This window comes from Pan paniscus, chromosome 6 (genome assembly GCF_029289425.2).
Source record: "Pan paniscus chromosome 6, NHGRI_mPanPan1-v2.0_pri, whole genome shotgun sequence".
In the NCBI taxonomy this organism is placed as follows: Eukaryota; Metazoa; Chordata; class Mammalia; order Primates; family Hominidae; genus Pan; species Pan paniscus.
Genome location: NC_073255.2, coordinates 92,766,932 through 92,791,934, shown reverse-complemented (window position 1 = coordinate 92,791,934; position 25,003 = coordinate 92,766,932). Strand labels below are relative to the sequence as shown.

At 46.8% G+C, this 25,003-nt stretch overlaps 1 protein-coding gene across 9 annotated transcripts in view; it reads right to left on the bottom strand.

Annotated features, from left to right (window-relative positions):
- Positions 1 to 8,038: 8,038 nt before the first annotated feature.
- Positions 8,039 to 25,003, bottom strand: part of CALN1 (calneuron 1) — a 662,858-nt gene continuing 645,893 nt past the window's right edge. For all 9 annotated transcript variants that reach the window (XM_034952089.3, XM_008963371.5, XM_034952090.2 and 6 more), the window contains one exon: positions 8,039 to 16,457. In XM_034952089.3, coding sequence (XP_034807980.1) covers positions 16,330 to 16,457 — 128 coding nt within the window. In that variant the 3' untranslated portion in view covers positions 8,039 to 16,329. The remainder of the gene's footprint in view (positions 16,458 to 25,003) is intronic.

The window sequence follows — 25,003 nt, the reverse complement described above, 5'->3', positions numbered from 1 at the left end:
TTGACCACACCACAGGATGCCCAGATTAAACATGTTTTCTGGATATGAGGGTACTTCCAGATGACACCAGCATTTCAATTGGTGCACTGAGTAGGGCAGATTACCCTTCCTAATGTAAGTGGGCATCATCCAATTCACTGAGAGTCTGAACAGAACCTAAAGGTGGAAGAGGAGGAATTTGCCCTTTTTCTTCCTGCCTGCTGAGCGGGGATGTCTCATCTCATCTTCCCCTGCCCTTGGACTGAGATTTACACCATCAGCTCTCCTGGTTCTCAGCCCTTCAGACTCAGAATGGAATTGATACCACAGGCTTTCCTGGATCTCCAGCTTGCAGGGAGCAGATCACGGGATTTCTCAGCTTCCTAAATTGCATGAGCCAATTTCTCATGATCACCCTCCTTTCTCTGGAGAACCCTGACTACTATAGCATCAATTTCAGGAATAGAGTTACATTCAGAGAGGGAGAGGAAGTGAGAAAGCTAGACTAGGCTGGGGCATTAGCAGCTTCTCTAAGGTTTTCTTTCTTTTCTATTTTTTTTTTTTTTTTTTGATGGAGTCTCACTCTGTCACCTAGGCTGGAGTGCAGTGGCGCGATCTTGGCTCACTGCAACCTCTGCCTCCCAGGTTCAAGCAATTCTCATGCCTCAGCCTCTGGAGTAGCTAGGATTACAGGTGCATGCCACCATGCCCAGCTAATATTTTGTATTTTTGGTAAAGACAGGGTTTCGCCATTTTTCCGAGGCAGGTCTCCAACTCCTGGCCTCAAGTGATCTGCCCGCCTCAGCCTCCCAAAGTGCTGGAATTACAGGCATGAGCCACTGTGCCCGGCCTCTCAAGTTTTATTTCTTGAAAAAGAAATAGAGCCGGGTGCGGTGGCTCCTGCTTGTAATCCCAGCACTTTGGGAGGTTAAGGCGGGAAGATGGCTTGAGGCCAGGAGTTGAGGACATGCCTGGGCAATATAGCAAGACTCTGTTCCTACAAAAAAATAATAAAATATTAGCTGAACATGGTGGAGCATGCCTGTAGTCCAAACTACTTGGGCAGCTGAGATGGGAGAATTGCTTGAGCCTGGGAGGTAGGGGCTGCAGTGAGCTATGATTATGCCATTGCACTCCAGCCTGGACAATAGAGTAAGTCCCTGTCTCTTAAAAAAAAAGAAAAGAAAAAAGAACAGAAAGAGATAGAGATGAAAATTCAGAAGGAGAGAATGAGAGAGAGAGATCTCTGTTAAATGTGGGTGATAAGAATGCTGCTATTTTATGTGTGTTTGAAATATTTCATAATTAAAAATAAAACTTTTAAAATGAGCAATGCTCCCTCTCTTTTATTGCTCTAATCTTGTGTGATGAATCCTTCCATAGGACTTCTGAACCCGGGCTGTTACTTTAGGTTTTCTTGAGTGTTCTTTCTACGAAAATGTAAACTGCCTGTGGGTTGTTTGTATCCCTCCCACATCCTATCAGTGCCTGGCAGACGCTTGCTGGTGACTCGAATGAATCTCTAAGGTGTCTGCTGTGTGGTGAAGGCTGGGGCTACTGGGTGTTGTTGGCAGTCAGCAGATGTGTGTGGAAACCTGCAGAGGGGAGAGAGGAGGAAGTTCTGTAGGGAATTTGGCAGAATCCATCTGGATCAGTCCATTTTCACACTGGTGATAGAGACATACTCGAGACTGGGTAATTTATAAAGAAAAAGAGGTTTAATGGAATCATAGTTCCACGTGGCTGGGGAGGCCTCACAATCATGGCGGAAGGTGAAAGGCACGTCTTATATGGCGGCAGACAAGAGAGAATGAGAACCAAGCAAAAAGGGAAACCCTTTATAAATCCATCAGATCTTGTGAGACTTATTCACTACCATGAGAACAGTATGGGGGAAACCTATGATTCAGTTATCTCCCACTGGGTCCCTCCTACAACACAAAGGAATTATGGGAGCTGCAATTCAAGATGAGATTTGGCTGGGGACACAGTTAAACCCTATCACCGTCTATTCCAGCCCAGGGGGGTGATGTGTTGAGGCTGTGAAGACCTTGGATCCAGCCAGGGGGACTGATGCTGTGTTTCTCAGGGAAGGTGATTGGCTTGTCTCTTGGCCAGAGGAGAGCCCAACTCCATAGCACCAGATGCTGGCTGAAAAGTGCCCTCCGGGACTAGATGAAGAGGCTGTAGATCACCTCCCATCCCACCTTATCAGAGAGGATAAAGAATTCCTGGACAGGCCAGAGAAACTAACACAAAAACAAATAAACACATAAACACAGAGCATCCCTGATTTTGCCAAAGGCATGAGAACCAGGGGAAGGAGGATGGGAGGTGGAGGAAATTTTATATTTTAAAAATAAAATATAAAATATACTTTTATATTTATAAAGCACCTGTCCCAGAGAGAAGAGATGGGAAAGCACGAGAATTCTGCACCCCCCAGACAATTTGTATATCTGAGCCATGAGATGTCATTTGGTTTGTTCAATTATTTCTTCAGCAAATATTTTCTGAGCACTGTGCTTGGCACAGTGTTAGATGCTGGGAATAAAGTGATGTGCAAAATAAGCTGTCGTGTGGCTAAGGAAGATTATTTCAGCCACGGAGCTGAGGCCATTTGTCCATCCAAGGTCACAGATGAAATGGAATCTGTGCACAACCTCTCTCCGCCCCACACAGCATGACCCCATGTCCTCCCTTATGTGACAGCACGGTAGACACCTCCAGTGCCCCCTAATCCTCACATTCTGTTTTTGTTTTGTTTTGTTTTGTTTTGTTTTGAGATGGAGTCTTACTGTGTCGCCCAGCCTGGAGTGCAACAGTGTGATGTCAGCTCACTACAACCTCGGCTGCCTAGGTTCAAGTGATTCTCCTGCCTCAGCCTCCTGAGTAGCTGGGATTACAGGTGCCCGCCACCATGCCTGGCTAATTTTTGTATTTTTAGTAGAGACAGGGTTTCACCATGTTGTCCAGGCTGGTCTCAAACTCCTGACCCAGTGATCCACCTGCCTCGGCCTCCCAAAGTGCTGGAATTACAGGCGTGAGCCATCACACCTGGCCCCACATTCTGTTTCCTGGACTGGACATTTCATCCTCCGAGGAGAAGGCTAGCGGAGGGACCAGAGGCTGGCACTGAAGAGACACCAACCAAGAAGAAGCTATTCCATGGGGTTATCGGCGCATAGAGGCTTGTACAGACGGAGGATCAAATGTGCAAACCATTCCATGTGGTTCCTGTATGTCAGAGGTTCAAATACATGGAGGGTCAGGTTGGGTTCTCTTTATTCCAGAAGGCTGGGAAGAGTTGAGGCTGAAGGAGACACATACTGAGCCCTTCTCTGGGAGGGTGCACTCATGCCTTGCCCGGCACTGCCTTCTGGGATGCAGGACTTTCTGCTCAAGATACCCGGGGAATAGCAGGGCTCTGCCAGCTGCCCCATCACAACTCGAGGTTCACATATGCACAGGAAGCTCAGCATCTCCATCCCTCCACCTCTTGGGGAATCTTGCTGCTTTCCCTTTCCTTATTGAAGCTGCTGTTTGGGACTTTTTTTTTTTCTGATGGGTCCTTGGTCTGTCACCCAAGCTGGAGGGCAGTGGTGTGATCATAGCTCATTGCAGCCTCAAACTCCTGGGCTCAAGCAATTCTCTTGCCTCAGCCTCTCAAGTAGCTGGGACTATAGGGGTGTGCCACTACAACTCTATTTATTTATTCATTTAGATGGAGTTTGCTCTGTCACCCAGGGTGGAGTACAGTGGCACAATCTTGGCTCACTGTAACCTCCACCTCCCAGGTTCAAGTGATTCTCCTGCCTCAACCTCCTGAGTAGCTGGGACTACAGGCGTGAGCCACTATGCCTATTTTTTATTTTTTGAAGACAGGGTCTCACTATGTTGGCCAGGCTGGTCTGGAACTCCTGACCTCAAGCAATCGTCCCACCTCGGCCTCCTAAAATGTTGGGATTACAGGCATAAGCCACCATGCCAGGCTATGCCTCCTTTCTGATGATCCTTCACGGCTTCCTCAAAAGATCCCCACCAGGCAGCCCTTCCTCTGACATTCAAATTCAGTAGGTTTGAGGTGAGCTCTATGCATCTTTACATGTATAAGGTACCTGATGATTCTTATAACAATTGCAATTATGTATTGATCTCAATGTCCATCACTGTGCAAAAGTGTTACTAAGACAATGGTCCTTAAACTTGAGGGGGCATCAGAATTACCAGGGGCTTGTGGTTTTGGGCATCGCCAGAATTTCTGATTGCATAGGCTGTGATGTGGCCTGAGAAGATTAACTTCTAACACGTTCCAGGTTCTGCTTCCCTGGGAAGCACACGAGTCAGAAAGAGTAGGAGGAACTCACTGCCCTAGTTCTTCACTCTGTGCAGCTAGAATCACTGGGTGAGCTTTTAAAATCCCTGAGGTCCAGGCTGCATCCCAGAACAATGAAGTCACCCAGAACAATGGAATATCTGGGGGCGGGGCCAAGACAGTGTCAGATTTTATTTTATTTTATTTATTTTATTTTAGAAAGAGTCTCATTCCATTATCCAGGCTGGATCGTGGTGCTGCGATCATAGCTCACTACAGCCTGGAACTCCTGGGCTCAGAGATCCTCCTGCCTCAGCCTACAGAGTAGCTGGGACTACAGGTGCACGCCTGTACAATTTTTTTTTTTTTTTTTTTTGAGATGGAGTCTCGCTCTGTTGCCAGGCTAGAGTGCAGTGGCATGATCTCAGCTCACTGCAACCTCTGCCTCCCGGGTTCAAGCGATTCTCCTGCCTCAGCCTCCTGAGTAACTGGGACTACAGGCACATGCCACTACGCCTGGCTAATTTTTGTATTTTTAGTAGAGACAGGGTTTCACCATGTTGGACAGGATGGTCTTGATCTCTTGACCTCATGATCTGCCTGCCTGGGCCTCCCAAAGTGCTGGGATTACAGGCGTGAGCCACCGCGCCCAGCCTACTATTTTTAAAACATTTTTGGAGGAGGGAGGAGGTCTTGCTGTATTGTCCAGGCTGATCTTGAACTCCTGGGCTCAAGTGATCTTCCCGCCTCAGCGTCCCAGAGTGCTAGGATTACAGGCATGAGACACTGTGCCTGGTCAACAGTGATATTTTTTAAGAGCTCCCCAGGCAACTGTCATGTGTAAGCATGGTTGAGGACCACTGCCTGGGAGAGGTCTTTGAAGCTCAGCTAACTTCGAGCTACCCTGAGAGCAGAGAAGAAAGATGGGGAAAAAGTGAGAAGCCGAGGTCCCAAGAGCCAAAGTGGGGCTATGAACCGCAGAGAATCTGAGACAGCATGTCATCTTAATACGGCTCCGGAGATTCCTGGTGGTTGGTACCTGCGTCTTTCTTCTTGGTCTTAGGAAACTCAGAAATGAGAGCAGGGTTCTTGCCTGGTGCAGGCAGCCAGGTCAGAGCACAGCTGCAGCACGGATTACCAAAGACCACTGAAACCAAAGGAGCCCTCTGGCCACACACTGACCTATGCTTGGGATGTGGAGCATCGCCCCAGGTGCAGAGAACCAGGAGCTACAGGTGTGTACCTGGGAGGCTAGAACATAGCTGTTTCCTCTGCACAGGGCATGGCCTCGTGATTGAAACCTGGGTGTTCTGGGCCGGGTACTGCGGCTCATGCCTGTAATCCCAGCACTTTGGGAGGCCGAGGTGGGTGGATCACCTGAGGTCAGGAGTTCGAGACCAGCCTGGGCAACATGGCGAAAACCCCGTCTCTATGAAAAATGCAAAAAAATTAGCTAGGCAGTAGTGGTGGTGTGCGCCTGTAATCCCAGCTACTGGGGAGGCTGAGGCACAAGAATCACTTGAACCCAGGAGGCGGAGGTTGCAGTGAGCTGAGATCACGCCACTGCACTCCAGCCTGGGAGACAGAGCAAGACTCTGTCTTAAAAAAAAAAAGAAAGAAAGAAAGAAAAGGAAAAGAAACTCAGGTGTCCTGTGTCCTAAAACCAGGGAGTGCAAGACAGAACTTGGCCTCAGGTCTGTGGCAGCCACTGCACCGATCCTTTTGTCACTCAAAACAAAGCTCCTTGCTACAGGTAGACCTTCTGGATTCAGCAGAGAATCCACGGGCACAGCTTTCTAACTGCGAATGTGGCTGAACCACAAACCTTTATGTGAAAGAAAAGCCTTTGAATTTCATTTTGCTACGAAATCATGGAAAAATTTCGGCTGGGCGCGGTGGCTCACGCCTGTAACCCCAGCACTTTGGGAGGCCTAGGCAGGCGGATCACGAGGTCAAGAGATCAAGACCATCCTGGCCAACATGGTGAAACCCTGTCTCTACTAAAAATACAAAAATTAGCCGGGCGTGGTGGTGTATGCCTGTAACCCCAGCTACTCGGGAGGCCGAGGCAGGAGAATAGCTTGAACCCAGGAGGCAGAGGTTGCGGTGAGCTCAGATCGCACCATTGCACTCCAGCCTGGGCAATAAGACTGAAATTCCATCTCAAAAAAAAAAAAAAAAAATTTCAATGGGACTGAAAGGTAGGTTCACATCTTAAGGGAGAATTTTGTTTTTCTTTGGACGTTATCCAGTTTGGGCCCACATTGGACGATGAGTCTTTGGGGTTCATTGTCCTCATCTCAGTGTGTCAGGGCTCGGAGACACTGAGTTCTGTGGTCAGTGCTCTGGTGAGCAGTTTGTTATACAGGAAACTCCTGGGGTGAGTTGCCGGGGAAAAAGAATATTCATAACTAGGTGCTAGATTGTAATAACAAAAATGAAAAACGGCAGATCAGAGAGGATAACCTCTAAGTCATCATCTCCCTGGAATTTTCCAGAGGCCTTTAATGGAGTGAAAAGCATAAAGAAAAGTGTGCTTTATGCCTGAAACATTCTATTTTTAGGATTTTTAAAACAATAACAGATGCTTAGTGAACTCACCTCATAAGCGACCCCTGAGAAGGTATATAAAATGGAATATTTAAAACAGGGTGCCCGAGAGGACCCTGGAAGATCCAACCCAATGGGAAACTCAGTTTTTTGGCTAAAAACAAGGCATCTGGAAAAATGTGAGATAACATTTTTGAGAAGTGAAGAAAATATGAGATGCTTCATGGTTCTTGGAAACAGGAGGCCGAGTTCTGGTCCAAATTTGGGCAGTGAACCCGTAGTCACAGCTAGTCGGGAGGCTGAGGTGGGAAGATCACTGGAGCCCAGGAGTTTGACACCAGTCTGGGCAATAGAGTGAGACCTTGTCTCTGCCAAAAATTAAAAATAAAAATAAGCTGGGTGCTATGGGATGAGCCTGCAGTCTCAGCTATTCAGAAGGCCAAGGCAGGAGGATCACTTGAGCTCAGGAGTTCAAGACCAGCCTGGGCAACATACTGAGACCCCCATCTCTAAAAAAAATTTTTTAATTAACCATTCATAATGGTGCCCACTTGTAGTTTCAGCTACCCAGGAAGCCGAGGTGGGAGGATCACTTGAACCCAGGTGTTCGAGGCTGCAGTGAGCTATGATTATACCACTGTACTCCAGCCTGGGTGACAGAGGGAGACCCTGACTCTAAAAAAAGAAAAGAAAAGAAATTTTGGGCATGATCTCAGCTAGTGCCCTTAATCAAGTCACTTAACTTTGTCATACCCTGCGTTTCCTTATTTAAGGAAATAGGTGTCTTCTTCTATTTCCAAGAAGCTCAGATAGCATTAAAAATTCCAAAAGCTTAAGTAAAAGCTATGCAATGCCTTAACGTAATGTTGAGAAGAATCTGGCAAACAGAATCCCAAAAGGATGACACCATTAGCTTGGGTGTCTACAAAGTTTTAAAAATTATAATGTCTGCTCCCTAGCCAGAAGACACTTCATAATTCTCACCATATGTTCCACAGTCCACTTACTTGCCCTAACGCCAGTCATCTCTCTTTAGCATCCCAGCAGACAGTGAGATCCCAAGGCCGCTTTCTCACCTGTGGCTTCTTGGTGATGCCAGGCTGTCATTGAACAGAACTGGTTGCCCTTTGGGGTCCCAGGAATGAGTCTCCTGACCCATTTGTAAATCAAACCATACATAATGAATGGAATCTCTTGTCAAAAGAAAAAAAAACTTTTATTTTTTCTATTGCATAAATAATGGTAAATTAGACTCTTTTTATACAGATTATATATTTACAGACAAGTTCGGTTAAAGAAAACATCTGGTAAATATGGCAGTTTTCCTTTATACACTAAGATAACATATTAATAATATATACTTCATTTGATTGGTAAGTTGCATGCTAAGTTAATTTATATTAATATGTACATTTTATATAAAGATTCTTTTTTGACTAGTCTGCTGACTTTCTCATCACTTAATAGCAGAAATCATCAACTAATACTGAATGAGAGAAAATGGGATGCTAATGAGGTAAATGGGAAGATGGTGATTGATGAGTTCCGTCTTAGTGGCTTATTCTGGATATGAGAGCTGCCAAGCTCCAATCGTCCTGGCCATGATCAATCCCCAGCTGTGCTTCTATTTACACCCAACATATTGGGGGCAATATACAAAATACAGTCATTTACTACTGTGCTTTGAGAGACAACTCATGTCCCAAGTCTAATGACCGCTACGATCACAGCGACCCCTCCTCCCCACCCAACAGTTGACAGTTCACCAACCCAATGCCTGGACAGACTTTCTGAGTCTAATTTTTCTCCAAAGTCATTGTTTTTGGTTAGTCCTTGGAGAAAAAGCTTCTTCCTGGATTCAGAACTGGGGAAGAAAATCAGACCCCAATAAGGACCCCTGAAAGCTGATTTTGAGCTAAGAAAGAGAAAATATGCTTTAATTTTCCTTGGAGAGAGTTGAGAGCCACTGGCTTGTGCAACTCTCCACCAGGAGCTGACAGGATCCTTTCTTGGCCAATCTAGGTCTTTCCCAGGGAGAACAACAGGGCTTGTTAGAAAAACAATTACTGGGACGTCAGTCTACTTTAGGAAGAGGGAAAAAGAACAAGAATCTAGGGTTTTATGTTTCCTGGGGCAGAAGGGCTAGAGACTTGTGGATCCTGCAGCTGCTCTCTTCCTGCCCTCTCTCCCTGGTCATGGGTGGGCCACATCAAAAGCAGGCACCGCTCAGCACTCAGCATCCCTCATTAGCCATTTAAAGGGCTATCGCAGGTAGCCGGTCCCCCGCGACTGTTAATCTAATTCCTCACAGTCACCAAAGATCACGACTCTCTTCTTTCTGCGGTATTAGGAATAATTACAAGCTACTATCAACATATACTGGAAGTGCTGTTATAGTGGCCAGAAAAAAAAAAAAAAGCAAAGAAAGAAATAACTGGAAATTGTGCTCTTTATTCAGTAGCTTTCAGTAAGGCTTTCTCAAATGGAGAAACAAGCATCTCTTCGTGGAATCTGCCATTGTTTCCTCCAACTTTCTCCTGAATTCTGATTCACGTGACCTTTGGGGAGGTGACTGACTCCCTTTATTTTCACACTTGCCAAGACAAAGACAGAAAGCTCATCTTTGATGCTCCCTCGAGTCAGCAAGTCCTTAGAGAATAAACAAAACCTCTTGCCTGCAAGCTGTGACACATTTAACATACACCAATTTGCATTGTTTCATTTACAGACAGCGGACACCAAAAGAGAGACTTTATCACAACTGCCTCTTGGGACTTGTGTTCAAAAAGGAGCTCCCAGTTCCTAGTGCAATTCATGGGTGAAATCCAGACCCTCTCAGTAGGGAGCATTCACTCCATCTTGTTTCAGACAAAACAGATGGGAGGGCTTGTCTGGTTTACTTTTCCTCTGGCTTTAGAGAAACCTGAAGCCAGGGAGGAATGTCACTCAACATAACCTAGATAGTGGGTGGAAGAGTCCTGGCTCCTGGGCTTTCTCCAGCTGGTAGTACCGACCACACTTTGAGTTCTTTCTTCTGCTCTCCTGGCCTCAGTTTAACAGGTCTGAGAGCCCTGAGAGAGGCATTCTGGGCTTGACAGATGTCAGCATCCTCCCAGGAATGGCGAGCTACCAGCCTGCTCTTGAAATTCACAGAGCCTTTCATGTGGATCAGACTGATGGGCAGCCCCGTGACACTCAATGGCCTGCATGTTTCCAAAGTAGGCCAGCGATCCGGAGAAGACCTTCAGAGGACAGCATCTGCAGCCCTTTAAGAACTTTCTTTGTCTCCCTCAGGTCCAGGGATGGAGCAATATCGCAGTTGCACCTTGCATTCCCTGGAATATTTCTTCCTAATTAGCCTGCTCTTCTATCCCACTGGAAAATTCCAGCCTCTGCATCCTTTCCACTTGGACAATAACTTCTAACAGTGCGAGAAACACTAGTTTGAAAGCCAACCCATCACACCAGAGGAAAAGAGATGGGTGAGTCTATGCCCGGCATGGGGGTTGTGCTCAACTGATGAACTACCCCAAGGTCAGGGTAGGGGCAGGTGGCCGGGCAAGCTTTTCCACTTTCAGAGGACTGTCTCGTGGGTGGGACTGGAAAAACCTCATTCTTTGTGATATATTTCCAGTCAACGGAATAAAATTAATTTTGCCTTGGAGACGTTTTGAACAGTATTGTCATGTCTCTCGAGACCCTATGAAGAGTCCCAAATGAATATGAAGGAGAAACCACAGCTGTCAAAATGACCATATGCATTAGCAATGACCATAGGATACTAAGAGAAATGCTTGGCTTGTTGGTGTAATTGATCTCATTGCTCCAAACCAATCATAGAGGTTGGATATTTGTTCCCCCCAAATTTCATGTTGATCTCCAGTGCTGGAGGTGGGGCCTGCTGGGAGATATTTGGGTCATAGGGACGGATTCCTCATGAATGACTCGGTGCCCTCCCTGTAGTAATGAGTGAATTCTTACTTTATTAGTTCATGCAATTGCTGGTTGTTAAGAAAAGGAGACTGGCACCTCTTCTCCTCTCTCTTGCTCCTGTTCTTGCTGTGTGACGTGCCTGCTCCCCCTTCACCTTCCACCATGGGTCAAAGCTTTCTGAGGTTTCACCAGAAGCCAAGCAGATGTTGATACCTTGCTCAAACAGCCTGCAGAACTGCGAGCCAAATAAACCTCTTTTCTTTATAAATTACCCAGTGTTAAGGTATTCCTTTATAGCAATGCAAAATGGACTAACATACACCTATTTATGGCAGGGCCAAAAAATTGAGGACAATCCCGAGTGACTTAGTCAAAGCAAGTATGAAGTGAAGCTGAACAGTTGTGACACTCAAATTATCATGGAGACTGGGTCGGTAAGAGGCAGCCCAAATTCTCCTCTATGTTGCTGTCACTTTAAATAATTTAAATTGAAAAGTCTTAGCTGGTGAATGATGTTTCTTTTTTAAAATTATTTTTTGAGATGAAGTTTTGCTCTGTTGCCCAGGCTGGAGTGCAGTGGCGCGATCTCAGCTCACTGCAGCCTCCGCCTCCAGGGTTCAAGTGATTCTCCCTCCTCAGCCTCCAGAGTAGCTAGGATTACAGGTGCCCGACACCATGCTCGGCTAATTTTTGTATTTTTTTTTTTTAGTAGAGATGGGGTTTCACCACGTTGGCCAGGCTGGTCTTGAACTCCTGATCTCAAGTGATCCACCTGCTTTGGCCTCCCAAAGTGCTGGGATTATAGGTGTGAGCCACCGCACCTGGTCCTTAATGCTTCTTTTCTATTTCAGATAGATTCTCCCCTTCTGGGGCAGTTGAGCAATCAGGTGTGGAGGGAAGATGGCTATGGTAAGGCCTTTAGGTTACGGACTCTTAGCTCCATGGGGATCACTGAAGAGGCCAATGAGAATGTTCTGATTTGAGGTCTTTTAAGACAGATGTTCTTCAGGGGTTGCAGCTCTGCAGACCTCCTGGTTATACAACCAGGATGTGTGACGTGCTGAAGTTTAAAAGTTTAATCTCAGTTCATCTGTACCATCACGGTGATATAGGAAAAGGGGCCCTTCCTAGCAGGGGAATTCCAGACCCCCCCTGTTATCTTGGTGAAATGGTAAAAAATGTAATGACTATGGGCCTTTGGAGAAATAGTGTGGCAAAATGACCCAATAGGGTTTGAGACCTGCAGTTAGGAGGAGCAGAGCTTAGCAGCTTCTGCAAGGAAGGAGAGCAAGGACACAGTAAACACGGATCCCAGGACATGTGACCACACGTGGCCAGGCCAGCCCAAACCAGGGAGCTGTCCTGGGTGGTTGCATCCTTCATTTTCTGTCCATGCCCTCATAGGGCCTCAGGGAAACTGCTAGATTTAGGTGAAGAGCAACGTGCAAAACTGTCTTTGATTTATGACCTGAGTCTGGACTTAAACCGAGTAGGAGGCATTTGGAATAAAAGGTAAACTTTTCTCTCTCAGTTCTGAAACATATCACTTTATGATTCTATGAATGGGAAGTTGGGAGGGGCATTATTGTCAAAAGCAGCTGTCCATTTTTCATAGGCTCTTTTGGATAACTGCAAGATCGTAGACCATTTGTCAAGTGAGATTTGAGACAGGGCAGGTATTGAGAAAGAAGACTCATAAGACACATCTTGTTCTCTGCAAATAAAACACCCAGACATTTCTGAAACCACTGGGTTTGCCTAAGACCACACCTAAACCTCAGTTCACCAAAGTTCACATGTCTGGCTTGCAGGAGTGTGCTCAACAGGCAAACCAATACTTTTAAAGATTGGAGGCTTAATATCTTGTTTGCCTTCCAAGATGATATTTCTGTCTATTTACCTAGATTAAGGGGTCCTGGCTCTGGACCCTGGGAGAAGGGGCTGGGAGTAGGGATGGGGAGATACCAGGGCTTACAGGTAGCTCCTGCTCTCCTGAGTAAATAGAAGGACAAGTTCAAATGCCAGACAAAAAGGCAGAGATACCACCCAGATTCTTTAAGGGTAATTGCCTCTCCCAGCAGGATACAGATGCAGAGAGTCAGGTTGCACTCAGGCTGAATTGGAGTGTTCTTTAAGAAAATGTTCCCTATTTTTGTGTGCCTTGGCAAACTCAGGGTGGAATGCAAGGGTTGCCATGGTAATATCCCTCTTTTTTTTTTGTCAGATCAGTCACGTGGGACCCAAGCACATTCTGGAAGCCACTGCTAATAGTCCCGATGCTAGATTCTGTCTGGGGGTTTGTGGGTATCTGGAAAGGTGGAGCGCAGCTTCTTTGGGGATCAAGGGGGTCAGGGTCCATTTCCCCTTCTCTCCCAAGGAAAATGCCTTCTTGCTCATCACTTGTGCTTTCCAGGGGGGCGGCGGGGGGTACCTGCTCTTGCAGCAAGAATGAGCCAACCTGTGTTTGTCAATCACTCAGCCTCCACACAGTTGGGCAGCCAAGGTCACTGGTTCCTAAGTCTGGAGGACAGAGTGAGGGGTGAGCTCTTCCCTCTCAATTCCTGCGAAGTCACTTCCAGCTGGGGCTACATGGCATCCCTTGGGCATGGGAGACCAGGACCTTCTGGAACCTTCAGCCGTGAGCTTCATAGCCACCATGATGGGGACACTGACTGGCATGGGGCCCTAGCATAAAATTTGTGTGAACAGGGCTGGGAGTTGGCTGCCTGACAAGGAAGGCTTCCCTATACCCAAGACAAACTGTCCAAGCAAAGCAGCCAGGGTGCAAGTCACCGGGACAAACTCTGAGCTCCTGAAGTCTAAGGAATGCCGCTAGCTCAGGGCCGTCTCCACGCACTGTGTCCTTCAGTCCCTGGGTGCCACATGGGGGGTTACCACAGTGGGAAGATAACTCCTAGGCTGTCAGAAAGAATTCTGTGTCTTCCTTCTTGCCATCTCTCTCTAGCAGTCTGCAGAGGAATGCATTCTCCTAGATTTTCCCCTGGGGAGGGTGGGCTGGCTTCCAGGTCACTGGGAGCAAGAAGAAGGTCACCGTTAGGAAAGGAATCCTGCAGCCTTTGCAGAAAACAGGATGGCGGCGCCTCTCCAGAACTCCTTTTCCTCCCTACTCCTGCACAGTGGCTAATCTCTCTGCCAATGAAATCTAACCCTCACCTCTTGAAGGGTCTCTGTTCTCCAGCAGGAGGCAGAAGAACTCGCAGAAAAGTCACCTTCAAAGAAGTACTCATTTTCTGCCCTGAAGACCAGCCTCAGCTGTAGCATTTCAGTCCCCTCTCATGGAGGAGGGGGCTTTGAAGAATCATCCCTGGGGTTTCTACCCAGTCTACTTAGGGTCCTGCACCCCTATGGATGTGGTTTGGTGGTTCGGGGGTCAGGGAAAAACAGGAAAGTATATCCCTTCAAGATCTGCTATGCCCTCTCATCCAAGTCCAGATGGGAGAGGGCAAACTGCCCAGGGCAGAGATTAAGGATGAAGTTGTTCGATGTATTAAATATTCTGCATTTGGACCTGTTCTAGTTGAGAATTCCAATCCTAAGGGGACAGTGGTGAGTCAGCCAACGGGAGCAGCAGAAGGGGCAGGCATGCAGTGTGCAGGCAGCAGGGCAGGTAAGGGGGAAAGGCAGGTTGCTGCCTCATTGGTCTGTCCTTGCTGGGCTGAACTCCAGGAAGTTTTGCAGAGGGACCTGCGATCCCCCAGGCTCTTGGGAGCTTACATCTGCTCCCTCCTCCATATTATGGCTGAAGCCTTAGTTTTACTTGTGCTCATCAGGAATATTCATAGTCTCCCACAGAGGGAAAGTTTCTACAGCTGCCCTCAGGCTGTTGCCAGTAGCACTTGCAGAGGTGAATGAGAAAACTTTCATTGGAGACCTCGGGTGCTCCAAGTCTGAAAAGGCAGTAGGGAGAAAGCTGAGCAGGAAGACAGGGAGGGAGATCAGGAACACAGAACGCACCAAAAAATCCTACCCACTGCATTGAGACAAGAAAGCTTCTGGTGGCTCGCTACTGGAAGGGGGGAAGCATGTAGTTTTAGGATGTAATCAAAAGAAGTAGGAGCAAGGTAATTCCATTACAAAATAAAGACCTGAGCTTGGAAAAGTACAAAGGGAACTATTACATCTAGAGATTACTGGCTAATCTGACTACACAAGCTTGAATTCATAGTAGTGGCTGACATCTAGGAAAAGTCAGGAAATTACAGACTTGGAATGGTGTTGAAAACAGATCCTTGGATTCAGTTCTCTTCCCCAACGAAAAGTATTCTGCAGGCAGGAGTAAATTACCTGTTCTGTTGGCTAAACTCATAAACATCTTTTCCCCCAACCTCCTGAAAATGAGTCAGTTGCAGAATCTGAAGGCCAGAAGATCTTATGTGAAAGTACAGTCGTTTGATCTCTCCATCTTTCCATTTTGGATTGCATTTCTCTTTTTAGCTGGGGAAGACTAACAAAGCAAACTCCAAGGTAAGGGAAAGGTAAGATGCACAAGGACCTTAACTTACAAAGGTCATCCGGCATAGAGACGTGGTGGGTCTCCATGACTCCAGATGGCTGGGTGTGGGTATCAAAACCTCACCGCCAGTCCCAGTCCCCTCCCCACTCAACCTGCCTCACCCCTGCCCCAAAGAAGCAGGGATGAGTGTGGGAGGGAGGACACGCTTATATTAGGTGTAAGCGATTAGGGAAGAATGACATCACACACGAAGAAGCCAAATATATATATCTGTCTATGTTATAGATATGCCCACGATTATGCTTCTTTTTTTCTCTAATGGCAGCACAGGCGGCAAAGCTGGGAGAAAGGCTCTCTGCAGGTTCCAAAATGCTGGTGCGGGATGGGCTGTAGGAACAGAAAGCCAAGTGCCGACGGAAACTGAGAGCACCCCAGCTCTACCAATGGCAGTCCTCTAGAAAAGGCAGTAAGAACGGAAGCGGTGAGGGGTGCAGCTGAAGACCGCCAGGGGCTGCACCCCACTTAATGGCTTTCCCCTCATGCCTTGGGGGGGTCTCCACTGGGTGGAGGAAGGAAGCCAGGGTGGGATGGAAAGCCCCCTCTTCTGTGGCAACCCTGAAGTCAGCCTCTTGGAACTGAGGGTTGACCTCAGCAGAGAGTCTCCTGTTGACCCTTGGGTTGAAAGAATGGGGAGTGGAGGTGACTGTGTGTTCGTGCCTCTCTCTTGCTCTCTCACCATTATACCTGGATGGCCGCTGGAATTCCGAGATGAAGATGAAGTTTTTCTCTAGAGTTATGACTGATGGTTGAAGCAATAATTTGGAAATCCTGGCGATTTATTGCATTAGAAAACAAAACCATTAAAGCACTGAAGACAGCCCTTTAGTGTCCCTGCCAAGGAGATGAAGCTGAAGTGCAACCCCAGTTGCACTCAACCTTGGGTTCTTTACTGAATGGTTCCATCGTCCGCATCCATCCATAGTCCATAGGTCCGTGTCTGCTGTGTGGAGGAAGAGTCTGCCCGCACGGCATGCACATGCGCGGTGAGCTGCAACACAGTGTGGCTGGCGGGAGGCTGCTACTCCATGCCGCTCCGGAGTATCTGGTTGGCTGCAATCAGCATGACACTGATGATGAAGGCCATAGCAAAGGCGCATATGAGGCTCTTCCGGACGCAGGTCTGTCTGTTCTGCTTCTGGGAATGCACTGGTGGTGGGAGAAGCAGGTGTGGGAAGAAGGAAGAGGGGTTGGGAGAAGAGAGAAGAGAGAAATAACACAGTGAGATAGGTTGCAACTCTTCCTCAATAGGCCAGCAGTGAGTCCTATAGGATGAGACTGTTCAAATCAAGTTGACAGGCACTTATGGGACCACTGCCATGGAGACTGCATAATACAAAATGCCTTCTGGTGAAAGGTATGAAATGAGAAAACTTCTATAACAAGAACCATGATGGATGTGATGATCAGAGTAAGGCCTAAATTTTCTGATAGAATAGAGCCAGAGTGACTTTCAGAGCCCGGAAATATGGGACATTCCAGGGTGAGTTTCATAAAAGACATCATCCAGTGACTGCTGTATCCATTTCTGCAGCTGATACAAAAAGAGTGGAAGTTCAGATGCTTCCCTACACCTCTGTGATCAGCTGGGTGCAACTTACCTTTCCTGGACATTTTCTTGGGTTTTGCTAATCACCATAAGTGACTTCTTGCATTATTTCAGACATACACATAGTGGTTCTACAGTGGGGTCGTTGGACAAGCAGCATTCCCATTACTAAGAGCTTTTTTTGTTTGTTTGTTTGTTTGTTTGTTTTTTAGAGACAGTGTCTTGCTCTGTCTCCCAGGCTGGAGTGCAGTGGTACTATTGTAGCTCACTGCAGCCTTCTTAACCTCCTGGGCTCAAGCTGTCCTCCCACTTCAGCCTCCTGAGTAGCTGGAACTACAAGTGTGTGCCACCGTGCCTAATTTTTTTTTTTTTTTTTTTTGATACTGGAGTCTCTCTCTGTCACCCAGGCTGGAGTTCAGTGGCATGATCTTGGCTCACTACAAGCTCCGCCTCCCAGGTTCATGCCATTCTCCTGTCTCAGCCTCCCAAGTACCTGGGACTACAGGTGCCCGCCACCATGCCCGGCTAATTTTTTGTATTCTTTAGTAGAGATGGGGTTTCACCACGTTAGCCAGGATGATCTCGATCTCCTGACCTTGTGATCTACCCGCCTTGGCCTCCCAAAGTGCTGGGATTACAGGCGTGAGCCACTGCGCCCGGCCGACTAATTTTTTTAATTTTCATTTTTGTAGAGATGGGGTCTTGCTATGTTGCCCAGTATAATCTCGAAATCCTGAGCTCAAGCCACCCTCCTGCCTCTGCCTCCCAAAGTGTTGGGATTACAGGCATGAGCCACCATGCTTGGCCACTGGGAGGTTTTTGAAAATGCAGATTCTTGGCCAGGTTTGGTGGCTCTCACGCCTGTAATCCCAGCATTTTGGGAGGCTGGGGTGGGCAGATCACCTGAGGTCAGGAGTTTGAGACCAGCCTGGCCGACATGGTGAAACCCCATCTCTACTAAAAATACAAAAATTAGCTGGGTATGGTGGCACATGCCTGTAATCTCAGCTACTTGGGAGGCTGAGGTAGGAGAATCGCTTGAACCCGGGAGGCAGAGGTTGCAGTGAGCTGAGATCAGGCTACTGTGCTTCAGCCTGGGAGACAGAGCGAGACTCTGTCTCAAAAAAAACATGCAGATTCTTGTCCAGCCCCCACCCCAGATTTGCTGCATCAGAGGCTCTGGGAGTGGGGGTCCCCATCTGTGTTTAACAAGCCCTCTGTGAGATCTTGGATGCTGCTGAAGTTGGGGAAGTGGGGATTGCTTGCTCTGGGCAGCACCAATGTGAAGATGGGGGGGCACCAAACTCTCTTAGACATGCCAGAGGCAGGGTGTCCTGCCTCCAGATACCACGGCCCCACAGGGTTTACTTTGGGTCTAGGGGTTTCGTTCTCTTAATCTTTCTGTTGTGCCAGGTCTTGCACTTTCATTTTTATAACGCCCATGAGAAACCATGTATAGGTCTCAATCAAAAGGCATGAATTAGCGGATATTAATATGGGCCAGAAACAGATAAATGGAAATAACAAGAAAAAGCATTAGCCTGTAATTGCAGCACTTTGGGAGGTCAAGGCAGGAGGATTGCTTGAAGCCAGGAGTTTGAGACCAGCCTGGGTAACATAGAAAGACCCCGTCCCTACAAAAAATAATTAAAAAAAAAATTTAGCTGGGTGTCGTTGGTGCATGCCTATAGTCCCAGCTAGTTGGGAGGCTGAGGCAGAAGGATCGCTTGAGCCCAAGAGCTCAGGGCTGTGGTGAGCTGTGGTCACACCACTGTATTCCAGCCTGAGCCACAGAGGAGTGAGACCCTGCAGGAGAGAGAGAGAGAGAGAAGAAAGAAGAAAGAAAGAAGAAAGAGAAAGAAAAAGAAACAATCAAAGAAAGAGAAAGAGAGAAACAAAGAAAGAAAGAAAGGCGAAAGAATGAAAGAAAGGAAGGAAGAAGAAAGAAAGCAAGAAAGCAAGCAAGAAAGAAACGAAGGAAGGAAGGAGAAAGAAAGAAGAAAGAAGGAAAGAAAGAAAGAAAAGAAAGAAAGAAAAGAAAGAAAGAAAGAAAGAAGCAAGCAAGCAAGTGGGCTTTGATGAAGTGCATCAAGGATCCCAGGCATTGCATTACCTAAGGGGAAACTGAGTGGATGTCAGAATGTCTTTTCCATCTCCTCCTCCTTTTCCTCTACACTTTCTCCCTTGCTGTCTGTCCTGCAGTTGTGCACGGTTCCCCAGATAAGCTTAGAGGAGACATCTGTGCCCTTGAGGTCGGCAGGAAGCCACCTACTCCAGAGCAACTGGCTGAAACAGCAGCACCAGCGCCAGCTGAGAGTTTGATACAAATGAGATTCTCAGCCCTATTGCAGAATTACTGAATCAGACCTCTGGGGTGGAGGTTGGGAATTTGTGTTTTAATAAGCTCTCCAGGCAATTAAGCAATTGCTAGACACCCACTCCGGAGTTTCTGATTCAGTAGGCCCGGAGTAGGATGGAGCTGCCGGGGACAGGAGGGGTGTGTGTGTGTGTTGTTGGGGACATGAAATCAGGGGTGTTGAAGAAGATGGCTCTTTACATTCAGCTGTTAAAGAAGACTGCGTAGCAAAAGAAAAAGGTCAAGGTTGTGTTCACATGCCTTTAGAGAATATAAAAATCACTGAAGCTCAACTACCTCTCTCCCTTGATGTGAAGTGGCTCATCCAAACTCCTGGTATTAATACCAGGTAAGAAGTAGGAAGCTGGCCATATTTCCAAAGGCAAACAGAATTTTCTCCAAGAGAAAGGGTCCCAAGGGCTTGTCAAAGGATCTCTAAAAATGGCATTGATCTTTTTTATGGCTGTGTAGTATTCCATGGTGTTTACGTACCACATTTCCTTTATCCAATCTACCATTGATGGCCATTTAGGTTGATTCCATGCATGTGTCTTTATGGTAGAACAATTTATGTTCCTTTAGATATATACCCAATAATGGGATTGCTGGATCGAATGGTAGTTCTGTTTCTAGCTCTTCGAGGAATCGCCACACTGCTTTCTACATCCTTTACAGGAACATTAATGGTGCTGGAGGCCATGATCCTTGGCAAACTAACGCAGGAAGAGAAAATCAAATACCGCATGTTCTCACTTACAAGTGGGAGCTGAATGATCAGAACACATGGATGCAAAGAAGGGAACCACAGACACTGGGGCCCACTTGAGGATGGAGGGTGGGAGGAGGGAGACGAGCAGAAAAAAATCACCATTGGGTTCTAGGCTTAGTGCCTGGGTGGTGAAATAATCTGTACAACAAACGCCTGTGACACGAGTTTACCTACAGAACAAACCTGCACATGTATCCCTGAACCTAAACTAAAAGTTAAAAAAATGGCATTGAGGCTGGGCACGGTGGCTCATGCCTGTAATCCCAGCACTCTGGGAGGCCGAGGCGGGCGGATCATGAGGTCAGGAGATCGAGACCATCCTGGCTAACATGGTGAAACCCTGTCTCTACTAAAAAATAGAAAAAAATTAGCCGGGCATGTTGGCGGGTGCCTGCAGTCCCAGCTACTGGGGAGGCTGAGGCAGGAGAATGGTGTGAACCCGGGAGGCGGAGCTTGCAGTGAGCCGAGATCGCGCCACTGCACTCCAGTCTGGGAGACAGCGAGACTCCGTCTCAAAAAAAGAAAAAAAAATGGCATTGAGCAGGAAGGTTTCTCCAGAAAGCCAGGCTTCAAGAAAATGCACTTCAAATGCTGGGTGTGGTGGACAGAGCTGCGACCCGGCACTAATTCATGCGTTTCCTGATAATTATTGAAGATTATCATGCATTTGCATTGTACTATATTTTTGTATATTTATTTACTCTTGCCTCTTGCTGTCTATTATTTAGAAGTCTGTAATAGAAGACTATAGGTCAGCCTGGGATAAACTGTAAGTCTAAGATCTAACTTACAGTGACCCCAGTGAGCCAGCCACAGCCCCCAGCCCCTTCACCAGTATGATACTTGTGAATTATTTCGCCATGGTCTCTTAGGTCTCATCTCGTTATCTTTATTCCTTCTGAATCCACTGATTTCTGCTTCCCTGGGGCAATTTAAAGTATATGTGGCTCGGCTTTCTTCTTGCCGATTCAAGCTTCCACCTTTTGGCTACTACAAATAATGCTGTTTAGGTGTGGGTCTCAGAATCTTACAAGTTCTTACCTGGAGGAAGACAATATCCTTGGGGTAGAGATGGGCTTTATCCCATCAGTAGGCAAACGTACAAAGATACCAAGTCCCAGGAAGGAAAAAGGAGGTGGCATTTAAGAAGGAAAGGGCCAAAGAAGAAAATAAGATGAGAATGTGGAAGTAGCATATCCTAACGCTTTCTGGCTAATTTATTCTGAGTAGCTGCTTCTCCTGGAAATGTTTCCGAAGGCAGCCCTCTTCCATTCCATCTTGAGGGCCCGCGAAAGCGTTAGGAAGAGAAACATTGCATGACTGGGCTGAGGGAGAAAGTTTTTGCTGAAGCCCTTCTTCGTGAAGGTCAACCAGGAAACAAGGTTACCAGCAACAGGGATTATCCCCCAGGAGAGCGGGGCTGCAAGTTTGATCTAAAAATCCGTCCAAGCAGTAGGAAGGGAGAGATAAGGACTGAGCAATCGCCTGGAGAATTCACACCAATGTCCTATAAGCGGAGAGGAGCAGAGCCGGGTGCGGTGGCTCACGCCTGTAATCCCAGCACTTTGGGAGGCTGAGGTGGGTGGATCACCTGAGGTCAGGAGTTCGAGACCAGCTTGGCCAACATAGTGAAACTCCGTCTCTACTAAAAACACAAAAAATTTGCTGGGCATGGTGGCAGGCGCCTGTAATACCAGCTATTAGGGAGGCTGAGGCAGGAGAATTGCTTAAACCCAAGAGGCAGAGGTTGCAGTGAGCCGAAACTGCGCCATTGCACTGCAGCCTGGGCAACAAGAGCGAAACTCCATCTCAAAACAAAACAAAACAAAAAAGCAGAGAGGAGCTTCTAGATCATTAGTGGATTATAGCAGCTCTGAAATAGACCTTAGTCTGAGTCGGTACCCTGTGCTTTGAAGAGAATCATTTTACACCACATTCTGACATCATCACGAATAGTGTGGCTAAGCAAAGAGGAATGACTTTGGAGCCAGACCAAAATCTGGATCATGATTCTCTGTGTGACCTTGAGCAAGCAAATTTCCCTAGGCCTCAATTTTCTCATCTATAAAATGGGATAATAAGATCTATCTTTGTTGGGCTGGGTGTGGTGGCTCACACCTGTAATCCCAGCACTTTGGGAGGTTGAGGTAGGTGGATCACCTGAGGTTAGGAGTTTGAGACCAGCCTGGCCAACATGGCAAAACCCCATCTCTACTAAAAATACACAAAAAAATTAACTGAGCACGGTGTTGTGTGCCTGTAATCCCAGCTACTCGGGAGGCTGATGCAGGAGGATCACTTGAACCCAGGAGGCAGAGGTTGATCACGCCACTGCACTCTAGCCTGGGTGACAGAGCAAGACTCTGTCTAAAAAAACCAAAAAAACAAACAGAAACACAGACAAAAAAGATCTATCTTCTTGTGGAGATTATGCATATAGGAAGGAACTGGAAAATTGTTTGTGCCCAACGAATGCAAGCTCCCTTGCATAAACCTTTTAAATGCTCCTATTTCCTTATTGAACACCAGCCTCAGTGGGCTGGGTACTGCGTTAAGTGCTTTTTTTTATGTGCAGAGGCTGCATAGTGGCACATACCATGTGTGATGGGTGTGTTGTCTTCATTTATTGCGTGAGGAGCCTGAATTCCAATAAGTGAAGTTCAAGGTCATTTGGGAAATGGCAGAGGTGGGATTTGAGCTGAGGGCTTACTGTTATGCCCAGGTTCAAAACTTGTGTACAAATTCTTTTTGGTCTCCTGCATAGCAATAAACAGGTCCAAAGAAAATGCACTTCAAACACCGAGTGTGGTGGACAGAACTGCGACCTGGCACTAATTTATGCATTTCTTGGTAATTATTGAAGGTTATCATACATTTGCATTGTACTATATTTTTGCACATTTATTTACTCTTGCTGTCTATTATTTAGAAGTCTATAATAGAAGACTATAGGTCAGTCTGGGAAAAACTGTGAGTCCAAGATCTGACTTCTTCTCCTAATTGCCACTTAGAAGCCCCGGACAAGTGAAGGAACTTCTGCGAGCGTCAGTTTCTCTCTCTGTAAAAGGAGCTAATAATTGCTCTGCTCATCTCAAGAATTATTTCAAAGATCAATGAGCTAATCAAAGTGAAAGCTACATCCAACTGTAAATTGCCAGAGAAATACAAAATTTCATTCTTGCATCCCCTGAGGACAGGAGGAAACCCCTGCTGGTTTTTCATCCTATTCCCTGCAGCCTACAGCACGAGGCTGAGACTACCTCAGATGCTCCCAAATCTTTGTTTTCATCTCTTCCTTCATCAAGTCATTCAGAACTGCAGCTAGACTCACCTTTCCCTGCAGGCTTCCTGCAAAGGCCCCCGCTGATGGGAGAAGCCTGTTCCAGCCCCTAAGCTCAGCACATAAGACCATAGCTCACTCTTCCCCGCTTCCTGGCTCTGTTCCAGCCTTGGCCACTTCTGTTCCAGCCAAGCAGGTCTCCTCATTTTCTTCAGTGTAGATCAGTGGTGCCTTCTGATCTTGCCTCTTTTTCTTTTCTTTTTTTCTTTTTTGAGATGGAGTCTCACTCTGTTGCCAGGCTGGAGTGCAATGGCACGATATTGGCTCACTGCAACCTCCAACTCCCTAGCAATTCTCCTGCCTCAGCCTCCCAAGTAGCGGAGAGGAGATTACAGGCACACACCACCACAATCAGATAATTTTTGTATTTTTAGTAGAGACGGGGTTTCATCATGTTGGCCAAGATGGTCTCGATCTCTCGACCCTGTGATCCATCCGCCTCGGCCTCCCAAAGTGCTGGGATTATAGACATGAGCCACCGTGCGTGCCAGGCCATCTTCCCTCTTTTTCTCTGGGGCCCAGCCCAAACTATTCTTTCCTCTGAGGTTTCTTCTGAACACCCTGCTCTATAAAAGGGCCTGCTCCTTGTGTTTATTTGTTGTAATGATCTAGCTTTCAATATTTATTTATTTTTAATTAAGATATAGTTCACATACCATAAAATTGGCCCTTGTTCTAAAATTATGTCCAATTCAGCAGCGTTTAACACATTCGCGAGATTGCGCAACCATCACCACTACCTAATTCCAGAGCATTTTTTCACACTAAAAAGAAATCCCAGGCACATTAACAGTCGCTGCTCATTCCGCTCGCTCTGCAGCCCCAGGCAAACACTAATCTACCGTCTGTCTCTAAGGATTTGCCTGCTCTGAATCTTTCAAATAAATATGATCATACAGTAGGTGACCTTTCGTGTCTGGCTTCTTTTAGCATAATTTTTCAAGGTTCCTCCAGCTGTATGTAGCATTTACCAGCACTTCATTCTTTTTTTTTTTTTTTGAGACAGAGTCTTGCTCTGTCACCCAGGCTGGAGTGCAGCGGCACCATCTCGGCTCACTGCAAGCTCCGCCTCCCGGGTTCACGCCATTCTCCTGCCTCAGCCTCCCGAGTAGCTGGGTCTACAGGCACCCGCCACCACACCCGGCTAATTTTTTGCATTTTTTTTTAGTAGAGATGAGATTTCACTGTGTTAGCCAGGGTGGTCTCAATCTCCTGACCTCGTGATCCACCCGCCTTGGCCTCCCAAAGTGCTGGGATTACAGGCAAGAGCCACCGCGCCCGGCCATTTCATTCCTTTTTATGACCGGATAATATTTTATTGTATGAATATGTCACACTTTGTTTATCCATTCGTAAGCTATAAACGTTTGGGTCCCTTCCACCTTTTGGGTACTATGAGTCATGCCGCTATGAACATCCATGCACATGTTTACATGTCAATATATGTCTTAAATTCTCTTGGGTGCAAACCTAGAAGTTGAATTACTGAGTTATATAGTAACTCTATGTTTCTTTTTTTTTTTTTTTTTTTTGAGACGGAGTCTCACACTGTCGCCCGGGCTGGTGTGCAGTGGCATGTTCTTGGCTCACTGCAACCTCTGCCTCCCAAATTCAAGTGATTCTCCTGTCTCAGCCTCCCGAGTAGCTAAGATTATAGGCTCCTGCCACCACGCCCGGCTAA